The sequence below is a fragment of the Triturus cristatus genome, chromosome 5_2 (assembly GCF_964204655.1).
Source record: "Triturus cristatus chromosome 5_2, aTriCri1.1, whole genome shotgun sequence".
Classification (NCBI taxonomy): domain Eukaryota; kingdom Metazoa; phylum Chordata; class Amphibia; order Caudata; family Salamandridae; genus Triturus; species Triturus cristatus.
In genome coordinates this window covers 219,401,550-219,425,003 of record NC_140588.1, presented here as the reverse complement: position 1 = coordinate 219,425,003, position 23,454 = coordinate 219,401,550, and the positions used below count along the sequence as shown (strand labels likewise).

The 23,454-nt window shown below is 46.2% G+C and overlaps 1 protein-coding gene across 2 annotated transcripts in view; it reads right to left on the bottom strand.

Annotated features, from left to right (window-relative positions):
* Nucleotides 1–23,454, bottom strand: part of HIVEP1 (HIVEP zinc finger 1) — a 506,680-nt gene that overhangs the window by 91,954 nt on the left and 391,272 nt on the right. For both annotated transcript variants that reach the window (XM_085607000.1, XM_085607001.1), the window contains 2 exons: nucleotides 21,286–21,461; nucleotides 1,207–1,308 (listed from right to left, as the gene is read on the bottom strand). In XM_085607000.1, coding sequence (XP_085463126.1) covers nucleotides 1,207–1,308; nucleotides 21,286–21,461 — 278 coding nt within the window. The remainder of the gene's footprint in view (nucleotides 1–1,206; nucleotides 1,309–21,285; nucleotides 21,462–23,454) is intronic.

Here is a 23,454-nt window from a genome sequence, read left to right as displayed (position 1 = left end):
TCTTTTTGTCCATCATCTACGTCAAATTTCTCATTTCATTTGTTCCTTTGTTCACTTCTCACTGAGTCTCTTCTTTGTTGTTTCGTTTCATACTTTCTCTTTTCTTCCACTCATTCGAACCCCTTTTCTGCATTACCTGTGCTTGCTTCTGTCCTCATTTTTATCTATGTATCACCCATTTCCCAACTCCTTTTATAGTTTCCTTACCTCTACTCTGTTTGTCCTCCCTTTTTCTCCATACACATTTCTTTCTGCCACTGCCCCATTTCACTTCCCCTATTTCTCTCCCAAGTTCTCTTTTTCACTTTACTCTCTTCCTTTTTAAAACACATTTGCCATGCCGGGTCATTTTACAGTTCATAAAATTATGTAAAGATTTTCTGACATGCTTCAAAGTAGCAAGAGGGAACATTTGGACATTCTGCATGGCTCCAAGCATCACACACATCTGCAATATGTTACAAATGCAGGGCGATAACGAGCTCAGTCTCACCTCGCCCTGTATAAATCCGAATAGATGTGAAAAATCAGTCGGTACAAAGCTAGTTTTCACACCCCCCCCATCCCTTGCCTTTTCATTCATGTGACTTGTGAACAGAGGATTCAAAGAGAAATCATTAACTTAGTGCAGTTAACATTAATACTTCATTTTTACACCACTGCCAAGGTGTAAAAATGATAAGTCTCAACTAGTATTTTATAATTAAATATATGGTCTCAATATTAATTTAAACAATTTTTTTTCTTAAAGTTTTATATAGCGCGAACTTGACCCGAAACCGTGTATCAGCGCGCCTTACAGGAGCACCAGTTGCGTTACATGAGGACACATTCATTTTTGTGAGGCATGGCGAGATTAAGTGATTTGCCCAGAATCACAGGATGTTGAGCGTCAATGCCAAGACTCAAACACGGTTCCCCAGATTTGAAGTCGACCGCTCAAGCCGTTAGGCTACATCCTCTCAACCAGGTCCAACTATATTGGTACAACATGGTTACCTCTTTTTTTTAATGAAAGTTCGTCCCCAAGATAAATTGCAACTTTGGCCTCAGATGAAGTGGTGCAAAATACTGGGTTATGGGAGCAAAAGTGCAAAACATGCGGCCAGCGGAGCAACACCATTTTGTTCCAGTAGAGGTGACATTTGGGCATAGTGGAAAAGAACAAGAAAGGTAAATAGGCATGCACAGCTGTTCAATTCCTACCAGCTTCCTCAGTATCCTGGTCATCGTATAGATCATCAGAAACTCCCAAATCTATACACTTCTTGCTGTGGGCTTTGGACTTCATGTGTTTGGTGAGATTTCCTGTAAAATCCAAGCATAGTTGATTTATGTACGGTTCAACGTTCAGATGAGATGGTAACATGAATGTGTACATTCAAAGAATAATTTCACTGTTATGTTGAATTGTATACAAGATACTATATATTTATCATTTATGCATTTGTATCTATTTGCTTCGAATATGTTGCCACTAAAATATGTACATGAGTAATCAGAGCTAGGTGTGGTTAGTATTAGTAAATGAGTTTGAATCAACAGATGTGAGATAGTCGCAACCCTAAATGAACTAAGACTGATTTTGGAGGAGAATAACTTCTTAGGTGATTCATTTACCCACACTTTTGGTTTTATTTTTATTGTACAAGACAACAGCCAGGGCATTATCACGGCTGCCATCGGGTGCCTGACATACTGAAGAGGAGTACCAGGAAGAAGTGGGAGAGGAGAGAAGGGGGTGTGTAAAGGGATGCCAGGGAAAAAGCACAAGAGTGCTCGACAGAAATTGAAGGATTAAACATATTCAATCAAAAGGAAAGAAAAAATAGGCGATGATCCAGGAGCAGGACAGACATGGAACGGGGTAGAAGTCATCTAATAAAGAGCAGGGAACTGAGATAGACAAGAAAGCCATTTAATCACGAGCAATGGCCTACCAAAAGCACGCTCTTTACCGCATAGTGTATCTGTAGTGAGACCACAAAAAACATGAGACCAAACTAGAGATCTGACAACATATAAAAACAATTTATTGAACAATATATATATATATATATATATATATATATATATATATACACATATATACACATATATATACACATATATATACATATATATATATACATACATATATATACATACATATATATATATACACATTTGTGTGAGCAAGGCAGGAAATGCCGAAACGCGTAACAACGCGTAAAAGAATAAACGAAGATTTGAAATTGAAAGATTCATAGCCCTGTGTCCGTGTCCGTGTCTAATGACAGCTCGCCGACCATCCGGTCTTCATTTCTGGCTTTCCTGGCGTCCCAGCAGATTCTCTTCATGCCTGACGCGTTTCGATGCTGGATGCATTTTAGTCATAGGCTTGCAATCTCGCGGAAAAGAGCTCCTCTTTTATTTCCATTCGTGGCATGCTCAATTAATTATTTGCCCTAAGTGGGTCCTGCATAGTGCGTAACATGGTATAGCATGCTGGGACTTGTAGTTCCTTTGGGAGCATCAGTATTTCCCTAAGTGGGTTTTCCGTCGAGTTGCACATTAAAAGCATTTATTTTCCTTAGTAGGATTGCGGGGCGTTCTGGAAAGTCCCATTTGCATTAGGCTCACTGCGCTGTTTCAGACACGGAATAGTTCCACGTCGCAGCCTCTCTTGTATTATCCGAGATGGTGCTCCTGTCCACGGCTGGACCACCGTGCAAATAATTTTATTCCCCAAATGCCCACGAGCTTTGACAGGGCACACGACAGCTCGCCTACCATCCGGTCTTCATTTCTGGCTTTCTTGGCGTCCCAGCATATTCTCTTCATGCCTGACGCGTTTCGATGCTGGATGCATGTTAGTCATAGGCTTGCTTGCAATCTCACGGAAAAGAGCTCCTCTTTTATTTCTATTCGTGGCATGCTTAATTAATTAATTGCCCTAAGTGGGTCCTGCATAGTGCGTAACATGGTATAGCATGCTGGGACTTGTGGATCCTTTGGGAGCATCAGTATTTCCCTAAGTGGGTTTTCCATCGAGTGGCACATTAAAAGCATTTATTTTCCTTAGTAGGATTGCGGGGCGTTCTGGAAAGTCCCATTTGCATTAGGCTCACTGCGATATATATATATGTATATATATCAACGCTCCAGTTTCAAAGAAACTTGCTGCACTCACGGGGTCCCTTTAAAATAACTTTATTTGCAAGGACGCGTTTCGGCTGTATGCCTTCTTCTGCTTGCTTCATAAATAAAACGTCACTGGCATGATTCTGCTTTTAAGTTCATACCTGGATCTTCATTGGTCCCTGCACAGTGACAGGAGAGGGGATTGGATGATCATGGGCCAATGGCAGTGCCCCGTTTCAGATTTTACATATTATCCGTGTACTTCGGCGTTATTGAATGTTTGGTTCTTAGGCTGTATGCCAATGTTCTTTTTCATATTGCGCCCCCAGATGGGCACCTCCGAAGCACACAAATCTCCATGTGAATGAACACACTCTTTTTCCTGTACTGGCCATTAACGCTGTGGTGACGGTTATCTTGCGGGATCCCTCGTCCGACCGTCAGGGTTCTCAGCACGTCACGCAGGAGTCGGTAGATAGCCGTAACTCCAACAGTCTCTATGACTGTCGACTATGTCGACGTTTCCTACCAGGATTCCCTCAGGTGGTGCAAGACGCCATGTATACAATACTTTGCTTCATAGTCCACCTTAAGGCGCAACTGCACTCTTCACGACGGGTTGCAAGCACGCACGGAGGTGGATCCATGCCAAATATCAACGCTCCAGTTTCAAAGAAAATTGCTGCACTCACGGGGTCCCTTTAAAATAACTTTATTTGCAAGGACGCGTTTCGGCTGTATGCCTTCTTCTGCTTGCTTCATAAATAAAACGTCACTGGCATGATTCTGCTTTTAAGTTCATACCTGGATCTTCATTGGTCCCTGCATCTGGGGGCGCAATATGAAAAAGAACATTGGCATACAGCCTAAGAACCAAACATTCAATAACGCCGAAGTAGACGGATAATATGTAAAATCTGAAACAGGGCACTGCCATTGGCCCATGATCATCCAAGCCCCTCTCCTGTCACTGTGCAGGGACCAATGAAGATCCAGGTATGAACTTAAAAGCAGAATCATGCCAGTGACGTTTTATTTATGAAGCAAGCAGAAGAAGGCATACAGCCGAAACGTGTCCTTGCAAATAAAGTTATTTTAAAGGGACCCCGTGAGTGCAGCAAGTCTCTTTGAAACTGGAGCGTTGATATTTGGCATGGACCCACCTCCGTGCGTGCTTGCAACCAGTCGTGAAGAGTGCAGTTGCGCCTTAAGGTGGACTATGTGTATATATATATACAGATTTTTCCACAATCACTTTGATTTAATCTTTTTACTCTTTTCTAGCCACTTTTTTTTTTTACCTATCCTTCCCAGTTGATAATACAGTTCTATATACAAAAAAAACATACAACAGACTGTGAAAGAATCTAGGGATTTTGTTATAGGTGCTGCCTACAATAAACTAGCTATCTAATGTAATACAATACATGTAATTTATATATAATCTCGCCATTTGCCTGCACAATTAGATGGAACTCTAGTTAGAGTTACCTCAAACTATAACTCGTGCCCTTTTAGGTAACTATAACTCGCAGCCCCGCCATAAACCGCTTTCTCATCAATTATTTTACAGCAAATATTGCAGTGATATTATCAATGATGTCATAGACATTGTCATGAGTGATGTAATCTGTGGGGTAATTAGTAGTGCATGGCAAGGGTGCGAGTTATAGTTACTTTAGGGCACGAGTTACAGCTTATTAAGATAACTTTATAACTGCTACATTTCTATGGCTTTGTAGCAGTAAAATCTGAACCCCACTATAACGTCCCTGATACGTATGATTTTTAGTAATTTTTAAAGTTTTTTCCAATTCTATTTCTTAATAATAATGGCCCTGTAATCTTTGGTTTCTAGGGTTTATTTTATCCTAAAGCACAACTTACCTACCTTCGGTAACGATATATCTGTAAGAAACATTAGTTAGTGATAGATTCCTTACCTTAGAATTACCCCCAGGCGTCAGACTGGATCCGGGAAGTTTTCGTCAGCAGTACCCCTGCGTGTCGGAATGTGCCGTTGTGCGGCTCCGCATCCGTCGTTGGCGTCGAGATGACGTTGCGGCAGCTACTTAGACGCCACCCTCGCACGCTGACGTCAGTTCTGTACATGACTTTCCGCGCCAGAAACACAGAGCCATGCAAGATACAGACCACTGGTGCATTGAAACGAGGGCCATGAAAGGGATGACCTTAACCCTAGAAATCAGTTCACAGAACGGGTAGGATGGGTGGGGTGGTAAGGAATCTATCACCAACTAATATTTCTTACAGATATATCATTACTGAAGGTAGGCAACTTGAGCATCTGAAAGAAACACGTTAGTGATGGATTCCTTACCTTAGAATAGATACCCCAGCAACACCAATCCCGGTGGGGGGTCTGTGAACCAAGATCCCACCAGAAGTCACGGAGAACAGAACGGCCAAAAAAGCCGGCTCTCTGGACTTGGCTGTCCAGGCAATAGTGCTTAGTAAAAGTGTGCAGCGAGGCCCACGTAGCTGCCGGACAGATGTCTTTTAAGGGGACACCACGTCCCAACGCCGTAGTGGCAGCTGTCACCCTGGTAGAATTGGCGTGCAGCCCTAACGGAGGCTCCTTCTTTGCCAGAGAATAACAGGCTTTAATACACAAGACGACCCATCGGGAGATAGTCCGCTTGTGTGTGGCTTGACCTTTCTTGGCGCCAACGTAGCCAACAAAGAGCTGGTCATCCACCCGGAACTGTTGTGTGCGATTCAGGTAAAATTAGAGCGCACGTTTTGGGTCCAGAAGGTGAAGCCTCTCTTCCTCCTTGGAAGGAGGCGGATAGAAGGTGGACAAAGTGATGGTCTGCCCGATGTGAAAGGCAGTAACAACTTTCGGCAGAAAGGATGGACGTGTCCTGAGCACAACCTTGTCCGGATGGACAGACAGAAAAGGAGGTTTGCAAGAAAGAGCCTGGAGCTCACTCACTCTGCTAGTGAAGGTGATGGCAACCAGGAAAGCAGTTTAGAGTTAACAGGCGAAGAGGACAGTTGGGGAGAGGCTCAAAGGGAGCGCACATTAAATATGTGAGAACCAGGTTCAAGTCCCACTGTGGCATTACAAAAGGAATAGGAGGGAAAAGGTGAGTAATGCCTTTGAGGAATCTATTTACAACAGGGGACTTGAAAAGAGTGGGCTGATCAGGAAGCCTAAGAAAGGCTGAAATAGCAGAAAGGTAGCCCTAGATAGGGCCCAGAGCAGAGCCCTGCTGGGCCAAAGAAAGAAGGAACAGAAGTACTTCAGAAAGAGGGGCAGAAAGGGGATGGACAGCCTTTGCTGTGTACTATGCCACAAACTTGTTCCACCTGCAGGCATATACCAACTTAGTGGAGGGACGCCTGGCTGCCAGAATGACATCACAGACTTCAGGAGGCAAGTCGAAAGGAATCAACTGCTGCCGCTCAATCTCAACGCAAAGAGGTGGAGACTGGGCAGGTTCGGGTGTAGGACCGTCCCCTGCTGCTGTGACAGAAGATCCTCCCGAAGAGGCAACGGATCGGAGGAATCGATGGTCATACTGAGTAGCTCGGAATACCAAACTCTTCGAGCCCAGTCCGGAGCCACAAGAATGACTTGGGCCCGGTCGCGCCTGATCTTCTTCAGCACTCTGGGCAGAAGTGGTATAGGCGGAAAGGCGTACAACAGACCGCAACTCCACTTGCGACGAAAAGCGTCTCCTAGCGAGTACCACCTTGGAAATTCCAATGCGCAGAACTGCTGACGTTGCGCGTTCTCTTAGGTGGCGAAGAGATCTAACCAAGGCTCTTCCCACTGCTGAAAGAGACCTTGCGCCACGTCCGAGTGAAGACGCCATTCGTGATCCATCATGCACCTGCGGCTGAGCTCGTACGTCCTGGCGTTCAGTGAACCTGCCAGGTGTTGAACCACCAGGGAAATGCCCTGACGTTCCAGCCATGTCCAGAGGCGCAGAGCCTCCTGACATAGGTTCCACGACCCCACCCTGCTTGTTGCAGTACCACATGGCGGTGGTGTTGTCTGTGAACACCTGCACTACTCTGCCCTTGACAGAGGGAAGAAATGCCTTCAGTGCAAGTTGGATCGCCCGAAGCTCCAGAAGGTTGATATGGAGCCTGGACAACGCCGGAGACCAAAGGCCTCTGAGCCAGAGTTAACATCTTGAACTTCTCCTTCCGGAGGAAGCAATTGACGTCCCTGAGGTCCAAGATAGGACGCAGGCCATTGTCCTTCTTGGGTACCAGAAAGTATTGGGAATAACAACCACGTCCTACTTCTGGCGCAGGAATGCGCTCAATGGCCCCCTTGGCCAAGAGGGCCGCGACTTCCTGTTGAAGAAGAGCCAACATGCGGTGGTACTGGGGTGGCATGGCTGGAGGGGTAGTCTCGAAGGGGAGGGAGTAGCTCCTTCGGAATATTTGTAAAACCCACCTGTCTGAAGTGATGGTGCACCAGTGGGGGAGGTGATGGCGAATCCTGCCGCCCACTGGCATTTGTTGGGCCTGAAAAAACGGACTAGGGAGGTTTGGTGGCAGTGGTGGCCGGGGTGGAGGTGGACTGATCCGCCAGCTGGCCTCCTGACCCACCTCTGCGGGTCCCACGTCTGTGCTGAGACTGTTGCTACACAGGCCTGTGGCTCTGGAACTAACGTGTTGGGGTACACCTTCCGTGGCCACGAGAGGAGCAAAAAGCAGAAGGCCGAGAAGGACGCGTGGCGGAAAGGCCCAGGGATTTGGCTGTAGCCCGCGAACCCTTACAGCGCTTCAACGCACTGCCTTGTTGCCAAAAAAGCGAATGCCATCAAAGGGCATTTCCATCAGGGTGTTCTGGACATCCCCAGAGAAACCAGTAGTCCTCAGCCAGGCATGGCGATGGAGCGCCACTGTGGGGGAAATCACTCTGCGCAGCGAGTCGGCGGTATGAAGGCCACATTGAATTGTGAACTTTGTTCCATTTCGCCCTTCAGCAATAGCCTGAGAGAGAGCACTGCCCGGGCCTCCTCCAGACACTGAGGCAGCACTTGCGCCACCGTATCCCACACAGAGTGGGAATAACGGCACAAGAGGCATGCGGTGTTCACAGCATGCAGCCCTGATCCGGCGGAAGAAAAAATCTTCTTGCCAAACTGCTCCAGTCTCTTGCATTCCCTGTCCGGTGGTGCCGTAGGAAATGCGCTCTGGGACATAGAGGCTTGGACAACCAAGCTCTCAGGGGTGGGGTGTTGGGAAAGGAAAAGGGGGTCGTCCTGGCCGGGCGATGGCATCGGTCCACGTTCCTATCCACAGGATCCCCTGTGTTGGGCTGGACCAGGTGTCCAAAAGAACATTGGAAAGTGCATCATTAAAGGGCAGTAGTGGCTCCGCCGAGTTAGCCGCTGGCTGAAGCACATCTGTCAGGAGGTTAGTCCTGACGGCCACTGTAGGGAGCTCGAGGTGGAGGGCCTCAGCCGCCCTACGCAACACCACGGCATAACTCGCACCCTCCTCCGTAGCCACAGTAGGAGGAGTTAGCATGCCAAGGTCAGGAGAGGTGTCAAGACCACTGGCATCCCCGAGCTCCTCCGCCCAGTCTGGGTCATACTCACACTGAGCTGTGAGAGGGTCCTCAGACCCCTTCCAGTCCTCCCCTTCCTCCGAAGGCTGATGAAAGGGCGAAAAATAAGGAGGCTGGACATAGGGGTAGAAAGGCCCCGTCTGAATCGGTGAAGAGCGACGCCGTTCCGGCGCAGTGTCCACATCAGGGCAACGTCAGTGGTGGTGCCGGTGGGGTCGACGTCGGTGGAGGTGTCACAAGGTCAACCGCCGTCGACCGGGATCCAGGCCTGGATACATGGGGGCCCTGCTGCGCCGGAGCTGCCGACAGTAAAGAGCGAGGACCACCAGTCGGGCCTGCGGGGCCCAAAGGAGCGTCGGTGGGGCCCAAAGGCCCAAAGAGGCAAGCCATGGCTGAAAGAAATTCCTGCAGCTGGACCAGAGTCGCCGACGGACCTGTTAAGGGTGGGTAGGCTGACTGCGTAGGCTCCGCTGGCGCCACGGGAGAGGCGCCACCCGCACCCTCAGCCGCGTCGCGCGACAGGGGAGGGGAAGTTGGGGTGCGATGGGGCTTCTTCCGACTTCTTGTGATGCTTCGTCTTACCTGACCCCAAGTGCAAAGACTTCGATACAGACGAACAATGGTGGTGGCTCTCCACGACCAGTCCCTCGACCTCCCATGGGACTGAGACCTTGAATGGCATGGAGCCGACTGCCGGACTTCAAGCAACTTTTTATACCGCTCCCGCAAAGTCTTTCGGCGCCATGGCCTGGCAGTCAGGGCACGACTTGGGGTCGTGGTCTCACCCAGGCAGTAGAGACACAAGCGGTGCGGGTCCGTCACCGACATCATGCGAGGACAGTCTCTGCAATGCTTGAAGCCGGGTATCCCTACGGCACCAGGAGTCGATCGACTTGAAAAATAGAGACAAAAAGGCCTCGAAAAAAATCAAAAAGTGACTGGGGTACCGCTCTCTCCAGATCTGCGCTTGCTGGCGCAGAAAAAGAAAGAACTGACGTCAGTGCGCGAGGGCGGCGTCTAAGTAGCTGCCGCGACGTCATCTTGGCGACCACGACGCTAACGACGGACGCGTAGCTGCACAACGCCACCTTCCGACGCGCAGGGGTACTGCTGACGAAAACTTTTCGGATCCAGTCTGACGCCTGGGGGTAATTCTAAGGTAAGGAATCTATGACTAACGTGTTTCTTTCAGATGTTATATTTAATTATCACGTCAATCTATCTGTCGCTGTGCATGGCCACTGGCAAACGAGCATCAAAGTCTATCACGTACAAAATGTGAGGAAAAGTGTTACTACATGAATTACGGCTATTTCTATAATATGATTAGAAATTGAGCAGTTGACACTTGCAGTTGTGATGTAGCTGGTGCAGAATGAAATACATTACTTCAAGTTTCAGAATGCTATATGAGGCCAGGTACACACCTGAGAGAGATTTCTGGAGGTTAACAGTGCTTTGGATTACATTTTAGGCTACCCAAGAGTGTCAGAGATGCATTGGGGAGCCACTTCCTTCTACCACATGATGTAAAATAAACATTGAATTAATCATGTATGACTATTTAACTGCTCAAAAACTGGCATGACCACGCTCCTTTGATGGGATCATATCAGCGGTTGCATTAAGGACAAATATTATGACGTTTATTAACACAAGAAAAACTATAAAGATTGCAGCATGATAATTTGAGGAACTGAAAATTGTAACTGAGATGTAACAGCTCTACTGCGATATTTACACCTAGAAGGTAGACTTAAAAATGCAAAACCAGAAAGAGAGGAAGGGATTCTAAAGCCCGTGTCTTGACCTTGAGGTAGTGAAATTGGTTTGTTGGAGTGTGTCCACACTGCAGATCTTTTGTAAACCCAGATGAGCCAGCACTGTCAAAGACTATAGTAACAATGCCTCAACTGTTAAATGATGTGGTGAACAATCAATAACTGAATTTTAGTTGAAGGATTCTGCTTCTTTTATCCATCAGAAACAGATAATAGAAATTGATCAGTTTACTGCAAATATGTATTACCTCCCGTTAGGACAATACTTAGGTTAGCTCAACAGCATACTGCTCATTGCATCACAGAACAAATAAACATTGCATATAGAATCAATTCATGGTTGCACTTCTACGTAGAGCCCTTGAGATGTAGCAGACATCACTTCCACACAGACCAAAACACCATCTTCATCACAAAAGGCTGTAATCTCACCCAGCTCAACTCACATGTTCCAAGTCCTGATCCCAGAGCGTTACATCATGCTACATATTGACTGACCTAAAGAACAGCATGAGGCAATGTAGCGGTACTCCAACGACCATCACTTGGCACTTTCTTTAATAATGACCTTAATATCCTTTGAGGTTGCTTTCATTGCAACACAGATTGCCACTATCCATCTCATCTGCAGACCTAAAAATATAATGAAACACAGACCTAAAAATATAATGAACCACAAAAGGTGCCTTCGACAACCTGCTTCAAGCCACTAGCATTAAACAGCTCACCTAGCCTGCCAATCCATGTTAATACAACATCTTGGACATCAACTCATTTTCCAGGACCAGTCTCACCAGCCACGCCACACAACACTTGGCATGGACAAATCCATTGTTATCAACCTACCTCACTTTAGACACACCCACCAGGAACAGCCAAACCAGACCGCTTCAATCAAGAACATCACCATTAAGGTACTCGGCAAGACTCCAAGCACCTATCAATCTCACTCTCCGCAACTATCAGGCAAAGTTTCAAAACTGCACCTGCACCATTTCTTAAACATTCCAAGGCAAAACTCTGAGCCAACGGCAGTCTTTTTAAGAAAATCAACAAAATATGACAACATCACCAAGGCAATACTAACCCACAATGCTCCCAAATGGAGTCACTTCAACACGCTCTAAACTGATGATCCTTCTCAGCATACCAAATCTTTGAAAGCCACCTTCTACAAGGATGAGATCTGAATCAAAACAGTAGAACATCTGTGGTGAAGCTCTTTAACAACTATTCAACATAGTCAACACTACCACGGCCTAGACACTTTCCTAAACTCCCTCACAAAGAAAAACTCCTCTCTCTGTTGAAAAATACCATACAGAACTGTGATAACCTCAACTACCAACAAGTCCATTCACTTTCCATTCTAAGGCAGGATCACGGAGAAGGCTGTCAATACCCTGATTCACTAGAAGATAAAGAGCAACAACTTAAGACTACCCATCTCACCTCCTGCGGCAATGCAGCACTAAAAGAGCAATCATGCAGTTGTCGACAATGTGCTAAAAAAAGAGAAAAATCATACACTATAGTGATCCTTGAATATTCATTCTGCTTTACCACTCAGCAGCCTTCCATATGGTGAACCACCAAAACCTGCTCAATGCCCTCTCCTCAGAAATGAGTTTCGTCCTGCAGTGGCCCTCATCCCAGCTTACCCAGGTGAGCTCCATCATATCCGAGCCCATTCCCATAATTAATGCATTACCTAAGCTCAATCCTGTCACAAGTGATCTTCTACCACTACTCAGCTTATCCAGGAAAGCACCTCCAGAACTAAGACCATTCCCTCAAGTTTGGCATAAACTAATCTCCAACTTGTCACCAGTGACCTACAACCTGTACAAGTACAAGCAACTCCCATGGAAACGTCTTTGCCCACCACAATATCAATATCAGTATTCATCAATATGCAAACAATATGAAACCCGACATTGAACATCTGGGGCTGTATTATGCATAGTGCCACAACCGATGTCTGCGCCTGCTTTGTGCCCCTCCGGGGCACTATGGTATTACAAAAGGGGCTGCAGACACTTGTGTGGCCACCACTGTAATACTGAAAACACTGGCGCACATGTAGCGCCAGCACTATCTTGCGAGGGTGTTCCCTCAATTACATAGAGATGTGGCCCCATGCAATTGAGGGAATCACTTTGCCTTTGCACCCGCACCCTGTTACAGACACTGGCACAGAAGCAAACAGTTCCTTAGGAGGCACACAAACAGTGCCCCCACAAAAAGGTGCGGCACTGTTAGTGTGCCATCTTATGGCAGCACTCCGGAGGGTGCAAAGAGGGTCCTGGACCCCCAGATAGCCCACCGCTGCAGTTACTCACTGCAGCAATATGCAGGGGTTCTCAGTCCCATCTTTAAAGTGCAAGCGGCTGCCAACTGTGGCGTGACGCATGAAGTAGCTTGTAAGCAGCTGCCACGACTTTCACTAAATGCGTGGCACCCAAGGCAGGCACAAGTACACAGCTGCCCTGGGGGCAGCCCATGCATTGCAATAGGGTGCACTGTCTCAGTTGTCACCAGGTGCATCTTCCGAATGATGTACTTGGCACAGGCCGGGACAGTACGCCCATTCTGTAATCTGGTCCTGAAGCTCTGTCTGAAGCATCATCTTCAAGGAAATAAGCTAAAACATCCTACCATACCTGCTACGAACAAAATGTCTTGTGAGACATGCAACATTGCCATGACCAAGATAAGAAACTTTTTTAAAAAGCAGAAGACGGGTGAAAGACCTTCTTCTATGCACCACGACAGATTGTTCTGGCAATCACAATCCTTCCTCCACTTCAACAATCCATTTCGATATGCAACTCTCATCCTTGTGTAACATACCCAGTAAACTGCCCCAAAACGAAGAGTCCCCACCCAACCAGATGCACATCCACTTTTCTGTAGATCACAAAAATACCCTGTACTCCTTCTCCCTTGAACTCCAGAACCATGAGGGCCCTTATGCTTTGCAGCCAGGATCACACTATTAAAGTTTCTCTTGAACATAACTCTTCACTAATAGCTGCAATTGAACTGTAAAAGAAGTGTTGTGCGATGAGAAAGTTGACAAAGGGGTAGTATGACGGGGGGGGGATTGCCCTCTCAGACATTAGGCTCTATTATTGGGTGTCGCAATTAATGGTAGTAAATCACTGGATATCCCCTATAGATCCAGCTTATTTGCTGGACAAATACCAAACTGGACAGATGGAATATTTGGAGGCATTGTACTCAAAAGTTAGTAAGGGGCGCTATTTTGGGCCCACATCTCACACTATAACAATCTGGCATCAGGCGGACTCCCATCTGGGATGGTCAAATGTCCTCACAAAAGCCGCGCCCCTGTGGGACACTATAGGGATTTCCACTGTAGGGGATTTGGTCAAAGAGGGCTCGATCCTTAGGTTTGAGGAGCTCAGAGACAAATACGACATGGCCCATGGGGAGGTATTCAGGTACCTGCAAATTAGGCACGCCCTTACAACAGCTTTACCTGATCTTACAGACATACCGGAGTCATCACCACTGGAAGACCGACTGCTGGACGGCCCGCTGCACTCAAAAGCAATAACACTGACCTACAAAAAACTATGCAACAACCTACCTGACACGTTCCACAAACTAAGAGAGCAGTGGCAAAGAGACCTAGGACCCATGGACAATGAGGACTGACAAATGGCACTAATGTCCCCTAGGGAAGTTTCAGATTGATACAACTCAAAATCTTACATAGGTCTTACGTAACAGGGGTTACTCTGGCGAAGATAGGCGCTAAACTAGATTCGCTCTGCCTCAGGGGATGCCAACAAAATGCAACCTTCTATCACACGATTTGGGTATGCCCTGCAAATATGGGAGGGGGCCACGACCCATATCCAGAATGCCCTGGGAAAGGAGTAAATCTTAACACCAAGACTAGGTCTTCTTAACATATGGGAACCGACTGACCTCATGGGAGGTGGAACAACAACTGACCACACTGGGCTACACCCATGTCAAGCGTGAGATTGCGAAGGGATGGGGGCGGCAGGTGAGCCTTCTCCCCGATTGTGGGTACAAGAGTTCGATAAGTGTATGATTGCAGAAACTGAAGTATTTAAATCACAAGGATGTCTGAGGAAATGGGATAGGAAATGGGGCAAGTGGAATGTACACCGTGGCAACCTGTGTAAATCCCCATCAGTGGAAATGGACATGCAGTACGGGGGAGAGTGAGGTATAGGCATATTATGATTGTAACCGCTTTCACCTCAACTATTGCAATGAAGCATTGCACGATTACTCGAAATGATAAATGGAAAATTCATGTGACTTTAATTGTTGTGAAATTAATAAAAAGATTAATAAAAAAAAAAATTTAAAGTGTTGTAACAGCCCCGTTTGTTGGCAATGACATACCTCTTCAATCCCTCAAATTCTTGCAGACTTGAGTTTCAAATGTCTCAAAATGCAAGACAATTTATACAGTGAACACAGGGTTTGAGATCTGAAAATTTTACAGTAAACTTCCTTAACACAAAATAGTCAAAGGCTTTACTTTGACATCGTGTTCGGTACCTTAATAGGGAAAACATTTCGGTGGTGAATGTTTTAAATTAACAGTAGGGTTTTTTGGTAGAATGTCAAAATCTCCATGTTTGTATCTTTTCCAAATGTCTTACAGAGATAGACAATTTGGTAATGATTTCATATCCTATCACAGCTACCAAACAAACGTAATGAAATAGGTTCAAGAGTGGTGTTCGTGAGTTAGCCCAAAACCTAAGAGAAAAAATGTCAAACAGCCTTGGACCACCCAATGGGACATTTGGCAAATCCCTTATACTCAAGGAGTGCTAGGGTTTCCCTTGCTGCTCTCTTTCACATTCGTTCAAGTCGAATAGGACGTCAAAAATGGATTTATGCTGCAATAATACAGTCAAAAGCATGTCATCCTTCAAAATGGCTGAAAAGGAGTTTACAATTAGTGGATGTGTAAAACATAAATAAGTTGGTGTTATAAATTACAGCAAATGGCAAATGGCAGAATTCATCAAAAACAGCACAAATATAGTCCTGTCTGTGTGGCTCAACACACACAGAGCTATATTTACAAAAGTGCATGGGGGTACAATAGGCACCTGTTCTCGTTAAAGGGATCCGATGCATTTTGGGAATGCCAATTGGGTCGCAGAGTTGCTGAGCCCCTTCTGTAATTGCTATTACCTGTACGCATAATACTTAAGCCATATGCACGGTCCACTAGCGAGCCATTACTGGGATGGGGTGCAGAGGGATCCCCAGGGACTAGGGCCCTTTCATATGGAGGCCAGGGTGCACATCAGTACACAATGATGGTGTGAGAGGGGGTGTAGTGTCACTGCTTGCATAAGGGCAGGATGTCACCTGGCCCACGAGGGGGCCCTCAGGGGTCAGGAGACCATTTTCACACACAGCAGCAGTGAACTGCTGCTCTGTTTGTTTGTGACGTGCATACTTTTGCTCATGTACTGAATGGCACATTTCACTTTGTGTATACTTCATATTAATAAAGAACGTACACAGGCAAAATAGCCACAGAGGACATGCTAAGTGTGCACGAGTGGAGCACGTTTATAACATCACCCCAAAGTATATTTAGGAGGGTTACGGCAGACCCTAAGAAACCTCCACTAGGCTATCTATAAGGGATGGGACGGTTTCATTCACAGACTATAGTCTTTGTGTTGTTCTCACATGGCGAGAGCGAGAGCTAACATACCCAGTTGCATTGTCCCAAACATTCACTTTTTCAAACAAGCATTTTCAATGCAATAGGCCTCGCATTAGTTAAATGTTGAGCTATTGCTTTGCAAATGTAAAAGAAATGCAGCGTCCGCCTGCCTTTTTTTCTGTTTCTTTACCATTGTAGCAATCGCGGCTCGCCGCGATTTAGCTTTAGATGTTTGAAGCTAAATTGTGGTGTGCCGCCATTGCTATAAAAGTAAATAAATGTAAAAAAAATGTGGCATTCGCCCCCTTTTGTTTTTTTAAGCATTGGTGGCACGCCGCGCTTTAGATGTTTAAAGCTAAAACGTGGCGTGCCGCCATGGCCACAAAAGTCAATGCAGTGTTGTGCAGGGGGAGGGGCATGCCGCAAGAAGGACGGCAGCAATGACGGGAGAGACAGGGTGCAAGCAAGGAGGCAACAGATGGCCAGAGATGGCCACCCAAAAAAAAACAATTGGTGAGATCTCCTGGGAGGGAACCAAGCACACATGGGGGGGGGGGGGGGGGGACAGATGGACAGTATTGACCAAGCAGAGTAAACCAATTTAGAAAGGCAGACCAATTAACCAACCAGAAAAGCTGGGTGTTTTGAATGCCCATATCCTGAATACAGCATGTCTCGAAGAGACAGCACAAGCGTTGCCTAGGCGAGACCTAAAAAATAGCAACTGGGTGAATTCGCCCTTTTGTGAATAAATAGTCTTTGTGTTAACATCCTGATTTTTTTTTTCAAACGGAGGCCAGGAGTGCCGCTGTGCATACGAGAGTGTAAGAGGCAGCATAGAGTCAGCATTTGTGCTTGAAATATGGCGTGGGTCCTTGAGGTGGACCTGGAAAACCCTACCATGGTGGGTGTTGTCTTATTTTACCCACCAACCTTGGGGCGGCAGATCCCACTCAAGAGCCGGCTGGAACACGAGCAGACAAAGAGCGAGGAGTGAGGGTGGCTGGTCCATGAACGTCCACGGGGCTCTCTTTTTCGTTTGTGCTAGTCTTGTACAATGAACCAGCGAGTGAAATCCGCGATGACCTGCAGGTCACAAGTTCGAATCCTGCAAGGCCAAATGAGCTTTCCTTACTTACGAATTCATTACATTATCATTAAATTAATGAATACCTGTAATGTGCAGGTCTTAGAATTGTCCCAAAAATGTTTAAGTTACAGATTTAGAAAAAGGTATCTAGATAGCGCTGTTAAGTTTTTTTTAGGTTAATGGGGAGTGCCCCTGCCTTACTCTTTAAAGATCCATCTCTAGCAACCTAAGTCCTTGCACCCCTTCAATAACAAAACCTTGTTTTTCAGAATTCTATTTAGTCATTTAGTGCTGGATTAATCACTAGAGAACTGGGCTCACTTCAAGTACATGCATAATTCTGATGCCTGTCGGATACTGCTGAACAACAGGGAGCACGCATGGTTTCAACAGCACATATGTCACCTACCAATACGTGTGAGAATTAACCCCTTCGTTACTCTTACATCTAGAGCTGTATAAGAGAACTCACGTAATTCAATTGAACTTTGACCGTTCGCTAACAATAAGGTAACTCTGGGTTTTACTCGGGTAAGTTCCATCTTCAGCTCATCGATCTCCACAGAACGCGAGAATTAAAATAGTTTTTTTAAGGGAAAGCTCTCTACGTAAGGCCCCATCCGCTGGTACACACGGTTGTATAAGAATATGGAAAACGGACTCCGCGCCATACAGGCGTCAGGCCCAGCAGCTTTAGGTTCACGCCACTCTCTCAGACAGTGGTCGAAGTGGGGGGGAACGGAAGGGCACGGCGTGCCCCTACTTTTTAAATTTATTACAGTCCGTTCCCCTACTTCTTTTTATTAAGAAAGCGTCCCAGGACTGCAGGAATGGTCCATACTAAAATGAAATCTTAATCATTTAGCCATGTCCCCTGTGTGGTGCATATCGAAGAAGGCCTCTGCGGTGCCCACTGCCTTCCCCTCTGTATCTGGGGACAGGGGCCTGTAAAACAACACTGAAAGGGCCGTCAGTGGGAAAAATGCTACCACTGATGGCTCTAATTACAGTGATTTACAGCTCATTTACTGCCGATGCTACATGCCTGCCCCCACTGTGACTGATACAATGGTCACATCAAGAACGTTTGGTGTCCCCGCCCTTGACCTCGTATGCCCTTTATATTCGGGCTCACCCAGATTGACGGACACCTTACTGAAAAGAAGTAAGAGGGATTCAGTGAGGAATCCCTGGCTGGCTGCGAATCTGCTCTCCAACCAGCCAGAACTCGAAAATAGGAGGAAGCACCTTGAAGGATGGTCCACCACAATCCATACTGAATTTCACCTCCAGTCTTGAAGGCAGGCCTAAAAAGCAGCACACCCTCGAGCAGCAGTGAATTTGTCACTGAGGTCATAGGACCCTTGAGGCTAGACCACCTCACTCATTGGTGCCTCCATTGGCTTTGTTCCAGCAGTACTAATGCAACTCACCAGGGATTGGCATGCACAACGCAAAGCTCCAAGTCATATTTTAAAAGCCACGCAAAGCCACTTTGCAAGTCTTCAATGGCTTCATAAATATGAAATAATACAACGCAGTGCAAAGTGCTGTGTTGCCTTATTGTGCGCAAAGGAGGTGTTGCGGTGGGTGTTGGGTGGGAGACTGGTTTTGCAGCAATGCTGCAAAATCAGCCCCCAGTCACGAAACCAGCAGAACTGTGCAGCATAATGACTCACTCTTAAAAACACATAACACACTGCAGAGTTCCTTGTAAACCCAGTAGTTTTCCTGCAACAATAAAAGTTTCCACGCAACTCCCACGGTTTCTGATGTATTCACAGATTTACAAGGACTTCTAAACTTGGGATTGCGTCAAAATCTTGCACCTCCTGAGAGGAGGCATAACGAGGAGAAATGTTGTTATTTCTCCTTCTTTTGTCAGCACACATAGAAAGAGGAAAGAGCCTCTTAGGATTGTTTTTGTACAGGAAGGTGCATGCAACAGAGGCATCCTTGCACCATGGTGCAAGTGTGCCTGCGTTGGCGCTAGCTTGCCAAAATGGCACCAGCACAGGGGAAAGGGACAGGAATGCACCATATTGGATAAATACAGTGCATTCTTGCCCTTTCCCTGTGATGCAGGGCAGCGCAGCAAAGTAACTTGCTGCGCTGCTCTACGCCACCATTCCCATAAATATTCCCCTAAGTTTGCAAACTCCACGGTCTCTCTGCTTCATGCACAAGCACTTTTAGCATGTGCTGCCTGCTTTGATGCCACTGCAATTATGCAGCCATGGAAGACAAAATGATGTTGCAGTGTTGACTAAATCCTGCAGCAAAAAGGCTGCAGCGTAATGCTGTACATTTTCTGATACTTTATTATTTTGACATTTTTACACATACTAATAGTCTCTGTAAAGCAGTTTAACAAACAAGTGCAGCACTGAGAATGTGATCAGTTATCCTTTGTAAAGGACCCTCCACTTCACAGCAACACAAGTCACGTTGTTAATCAATTTGAGCTACAATTTATTTTTAGTTAAAACCTTCAGATTATGCAGCGGATGGTGCATTTTGTGGCAAACACGGGAGACCTATAATTATGTGGAAAACATTTGCAAACTAGGATATTTTGCATCCATGTTTGAAGTTCTCTCATGCAGTCTCTGTTGGGTGGTATTTCCAGACACCTACAGTGCTCTTGGAGAGATAAAGAACCAAGATGTCTCATAGTGATTCTGGAGGGGAGAAAATAACTGATTGAGATAATCCAAGGACCACTACCTATTTCTGAGTCTACCACTGTTTGAGTCTCATAATTTCAGAATCGATGCATTTGCAATTCTCATTGCTAACTAACTAGAGTAGTAATTACACATACTACTAATAAAATAGTTGTATTTCATTCGTCTGATACTACTAAAAGCATGTGCAAAACCACCAGGTCTCTGTTTTTGAGTGCGCTATGTTTAGATACAATAACCGGAAACTAAGAGGCATCTAATGCTGGCTTCGTGACATGTTGCGTGAATCACGTAAAAACGTAGGAATATAATTTTGCATGGACGGGGGGGGGGGGGGGGCACAGAATGATGTAATCAACAGTGCTCCAAAACTCGTGGGGCCTTCTGTCATAGAATCTAAAGCCAAATTTTATGTTCAGAAATGGTTAGAAAAAGGGAGGAAAAGTGCTGATGAAAGAAACTACATGGCTTGGACACACATGGCTTATGATTCCACTTATATGCGTATTTGGGACATTCTGTGATTGAAAACGTATCCCACATTGTAAATGTATTTTAATGTCAATAACTTGTATTAAACCTCAAATAAACGTGTTTCTATTGGTAGCATTAAAAAACACTTATAAACTGTAACAGGTCAGTGAAATGCCAAACATGCTAAAAATTAGGATGTTTTGCTCTTTCTAGCCACACCTATGACTCCACCCACTGAACCAATCCCTGATTATTCCCGCCCCCTGATGCCCCACCCACAGTTCCCCTACTTTTTTTTCCCCACTTCGACCACTGCCGTAAGGGAACAACTGGGAATGCCACTCGTTCCTGCCCCTCTATCGGAAATACAACTCCGTAAGGTCTTTGACATATTCGGATGGACAGATAGGTCCTAGGTGTTGCTGCGTGCCCAGGCAATGTCTGCTTCTAACTTCTTTCAACGTGTGATGCTGTTGGATTGCGCCCATTCCTACCACTGTGCTATTCTCGCCTCGGCCACTGGGTGCTGCTGCTGCACCACTGTTTCTTTCTATATCTATCGTGTTACTCTTGGCCCCTTTTGCCCAGCAGAATCAATCGCCAGCACCGGTAGCTTTATCTCTGTGCTTCAGGCGCTCAGTTGTGATAAGAGAGGAGTACTTCTGTAGACAGCCTTACTAAGGTTTCATTAACAAATGTACTGCCCTGTCCAGCTCGGTTTGTTGTCATGCCACATGACGTCTGTCAAGGGAATACGTAATGGCAACAGGCATGCCGTCTCTCTCAGAAACACTCCTTCTCAAACAGAGACGTGTCCCCAGGAAGCTTTGATGAAAATCCGAGGAGACCTAATGCGGTAAGAGGCTGACCTTTAGTTTTGAAGGAGAAGTTGCAGTAATTGCAGCGGTAGGGTCGGACGTCCGTGTGCGTCCGAATGTGTTTCTTCAACATGCTCGGCTTCTTGCATCGTATCCCGCACTCCTCGCAGATGTACTTCCCTCTGCCTCGGCCACGGACGTACACATACTCCTCGTTCGATTTGTAGCTGGTGAAAAAAATGCAAAGAGAAACCACAGTTTAGACTAAGTCAAAAAGCAGAAAATAAACTAGCGTTCTAAGAGTTGAACTGAACTCTCAAAGTAACAGCAAATATGAACCACTGCACAATCACAAGCATCAAATAACCAATACGTTTTATTGTGGTTAAATAAACATTACATGGTCGATAATGTCCCCTGTATTAAAATACACAACTTTCGCACTGGAGAGTCTCAAGACAGACACGAGCAATGCTGTATTTAGATTCCAGCAGAAGAAGCTAGAGGCTCCAAAGGAGACACACTTCTTCTCCATGGCCCAAGTCCTTGGGAGCCAGCAAAGCCATCTGTGGAGTGCCTCAAGGTTCATCACTCAGCCCACCCTCTGCAACGCATGCATGATCCCGTGGGGCAATGTCATCGTGCACTCCTACACCGACAGAACTCATACTCTCCCTCTCAGAGATGTAGAGAGCCACCCGGACTCTCCTGAACAATGTTGCACTACAACACGCATCCCTACACCCCTCGGGGCGGGCTCGTCCCGAGGGGAAAAATAAACGTGGGCGGGACCGCACGTGGTCTTCCAGCCCAGAACGATATACTGTGGTGTGCGTGTCCTTTACTCCATATCGTGGCAGTAACTGAGACCCAGGCCTCACCGCCCTACAAGATAAGAACCAACAGAAGAAACAAGTTCACCGCCTGCATGACCGAAGTCGCTAACTGGAGGAAAGCCAACTGTGATGCTCAACACCCACAAGACAGAAGTAGTGATCTTCCACAAGATCACCTCACCATGTGTCTCCAACTGGTGGCCGGCCAAACTCAAACCCACACCCTCCACACAAATCTCCCATGCCAGGTACCTTGAAATAATTATCGACAGTAAACTGGACATGACCACACAGATCAATGCTGTTACTGCATCCTGCTTCCATTCCCTGAAGATGCAGAGGAAAATCTTCTTATGGCTTCCAAGCAACACTAGAAAAACTGTCACTCAGGCCCTAGTCTCCAACAAGTTGGAATAAGAGAACGTCCTCTATGCCGGGATCACCAAGCAAGCGACTTACTAGAAGACTACAAACCAATGAGAACTCGGCAGTCAGATTCATCCTCAACTTCCCACACAGAACTCCCATTGCTCCACTGGCTCCCGATACACAAACACACTTATTTCACATTCCTCACACACATTCTAGGCTCTACACAACCCCACATACCGGAACCGTCGTAGCTCCTACCACCCACACAGACACCTCCATTCCAAACAGCCCTTCAAAAAACAATATCCCAGGCTGGCCACTTCACCCCATGTCTTTCATACTCCTCAGAGCGGAGGACGGACTATGCTCCCCGCTCTCGATGAAAGCACAGAGACAACGCAACATGCTGAGAACAACTGTAATATAACAGCCACCACAGAGTGAAATCCCCCCACCAGCAACAAGTTTGGACCAAGTAGCTCAAAAGGCAAGAGGGAAGATGGCTGCTGATGCAGGCGCATCGTCCACATTCTCTCACTTCCTTTGGGTCCATGGAAGAAAGAGGGAGGCAGAGGGAGGGTAGTATCTTTCGTCTGAAGTGACCCAGGAGAAGCAGGGTAGGGCCTCAGAAGCTTCCATTTCCCTCATTGACCGTACAATAGTAAAAATCTAACATAACCCAGTGGCACATAATCCGTAACAAGCACGACTCTTGAGACGAAGCAAACCACATCCATAAGTGTGCTGGGTTATGTCAAATGCTGTACTACCAGCATACGTTAAAAAAAGGTCAACATTTATGCATGGCACTTTTTAACCACAGTCCAATGCTTGCTATACAGAAAAAGTGGACTATTAAATTGAGGCCAGCATTTAATTCTCAAATCCACTCCCTTTATTTTGTGAGATAGCTAACCCAAAACATGAAGTCATCTTCAGCGCTGATCGAAAAACTGAGGTAAATGTTTGTAGTTGGAAGTATTTTATACATTACTTTTCGAACATACGGGTT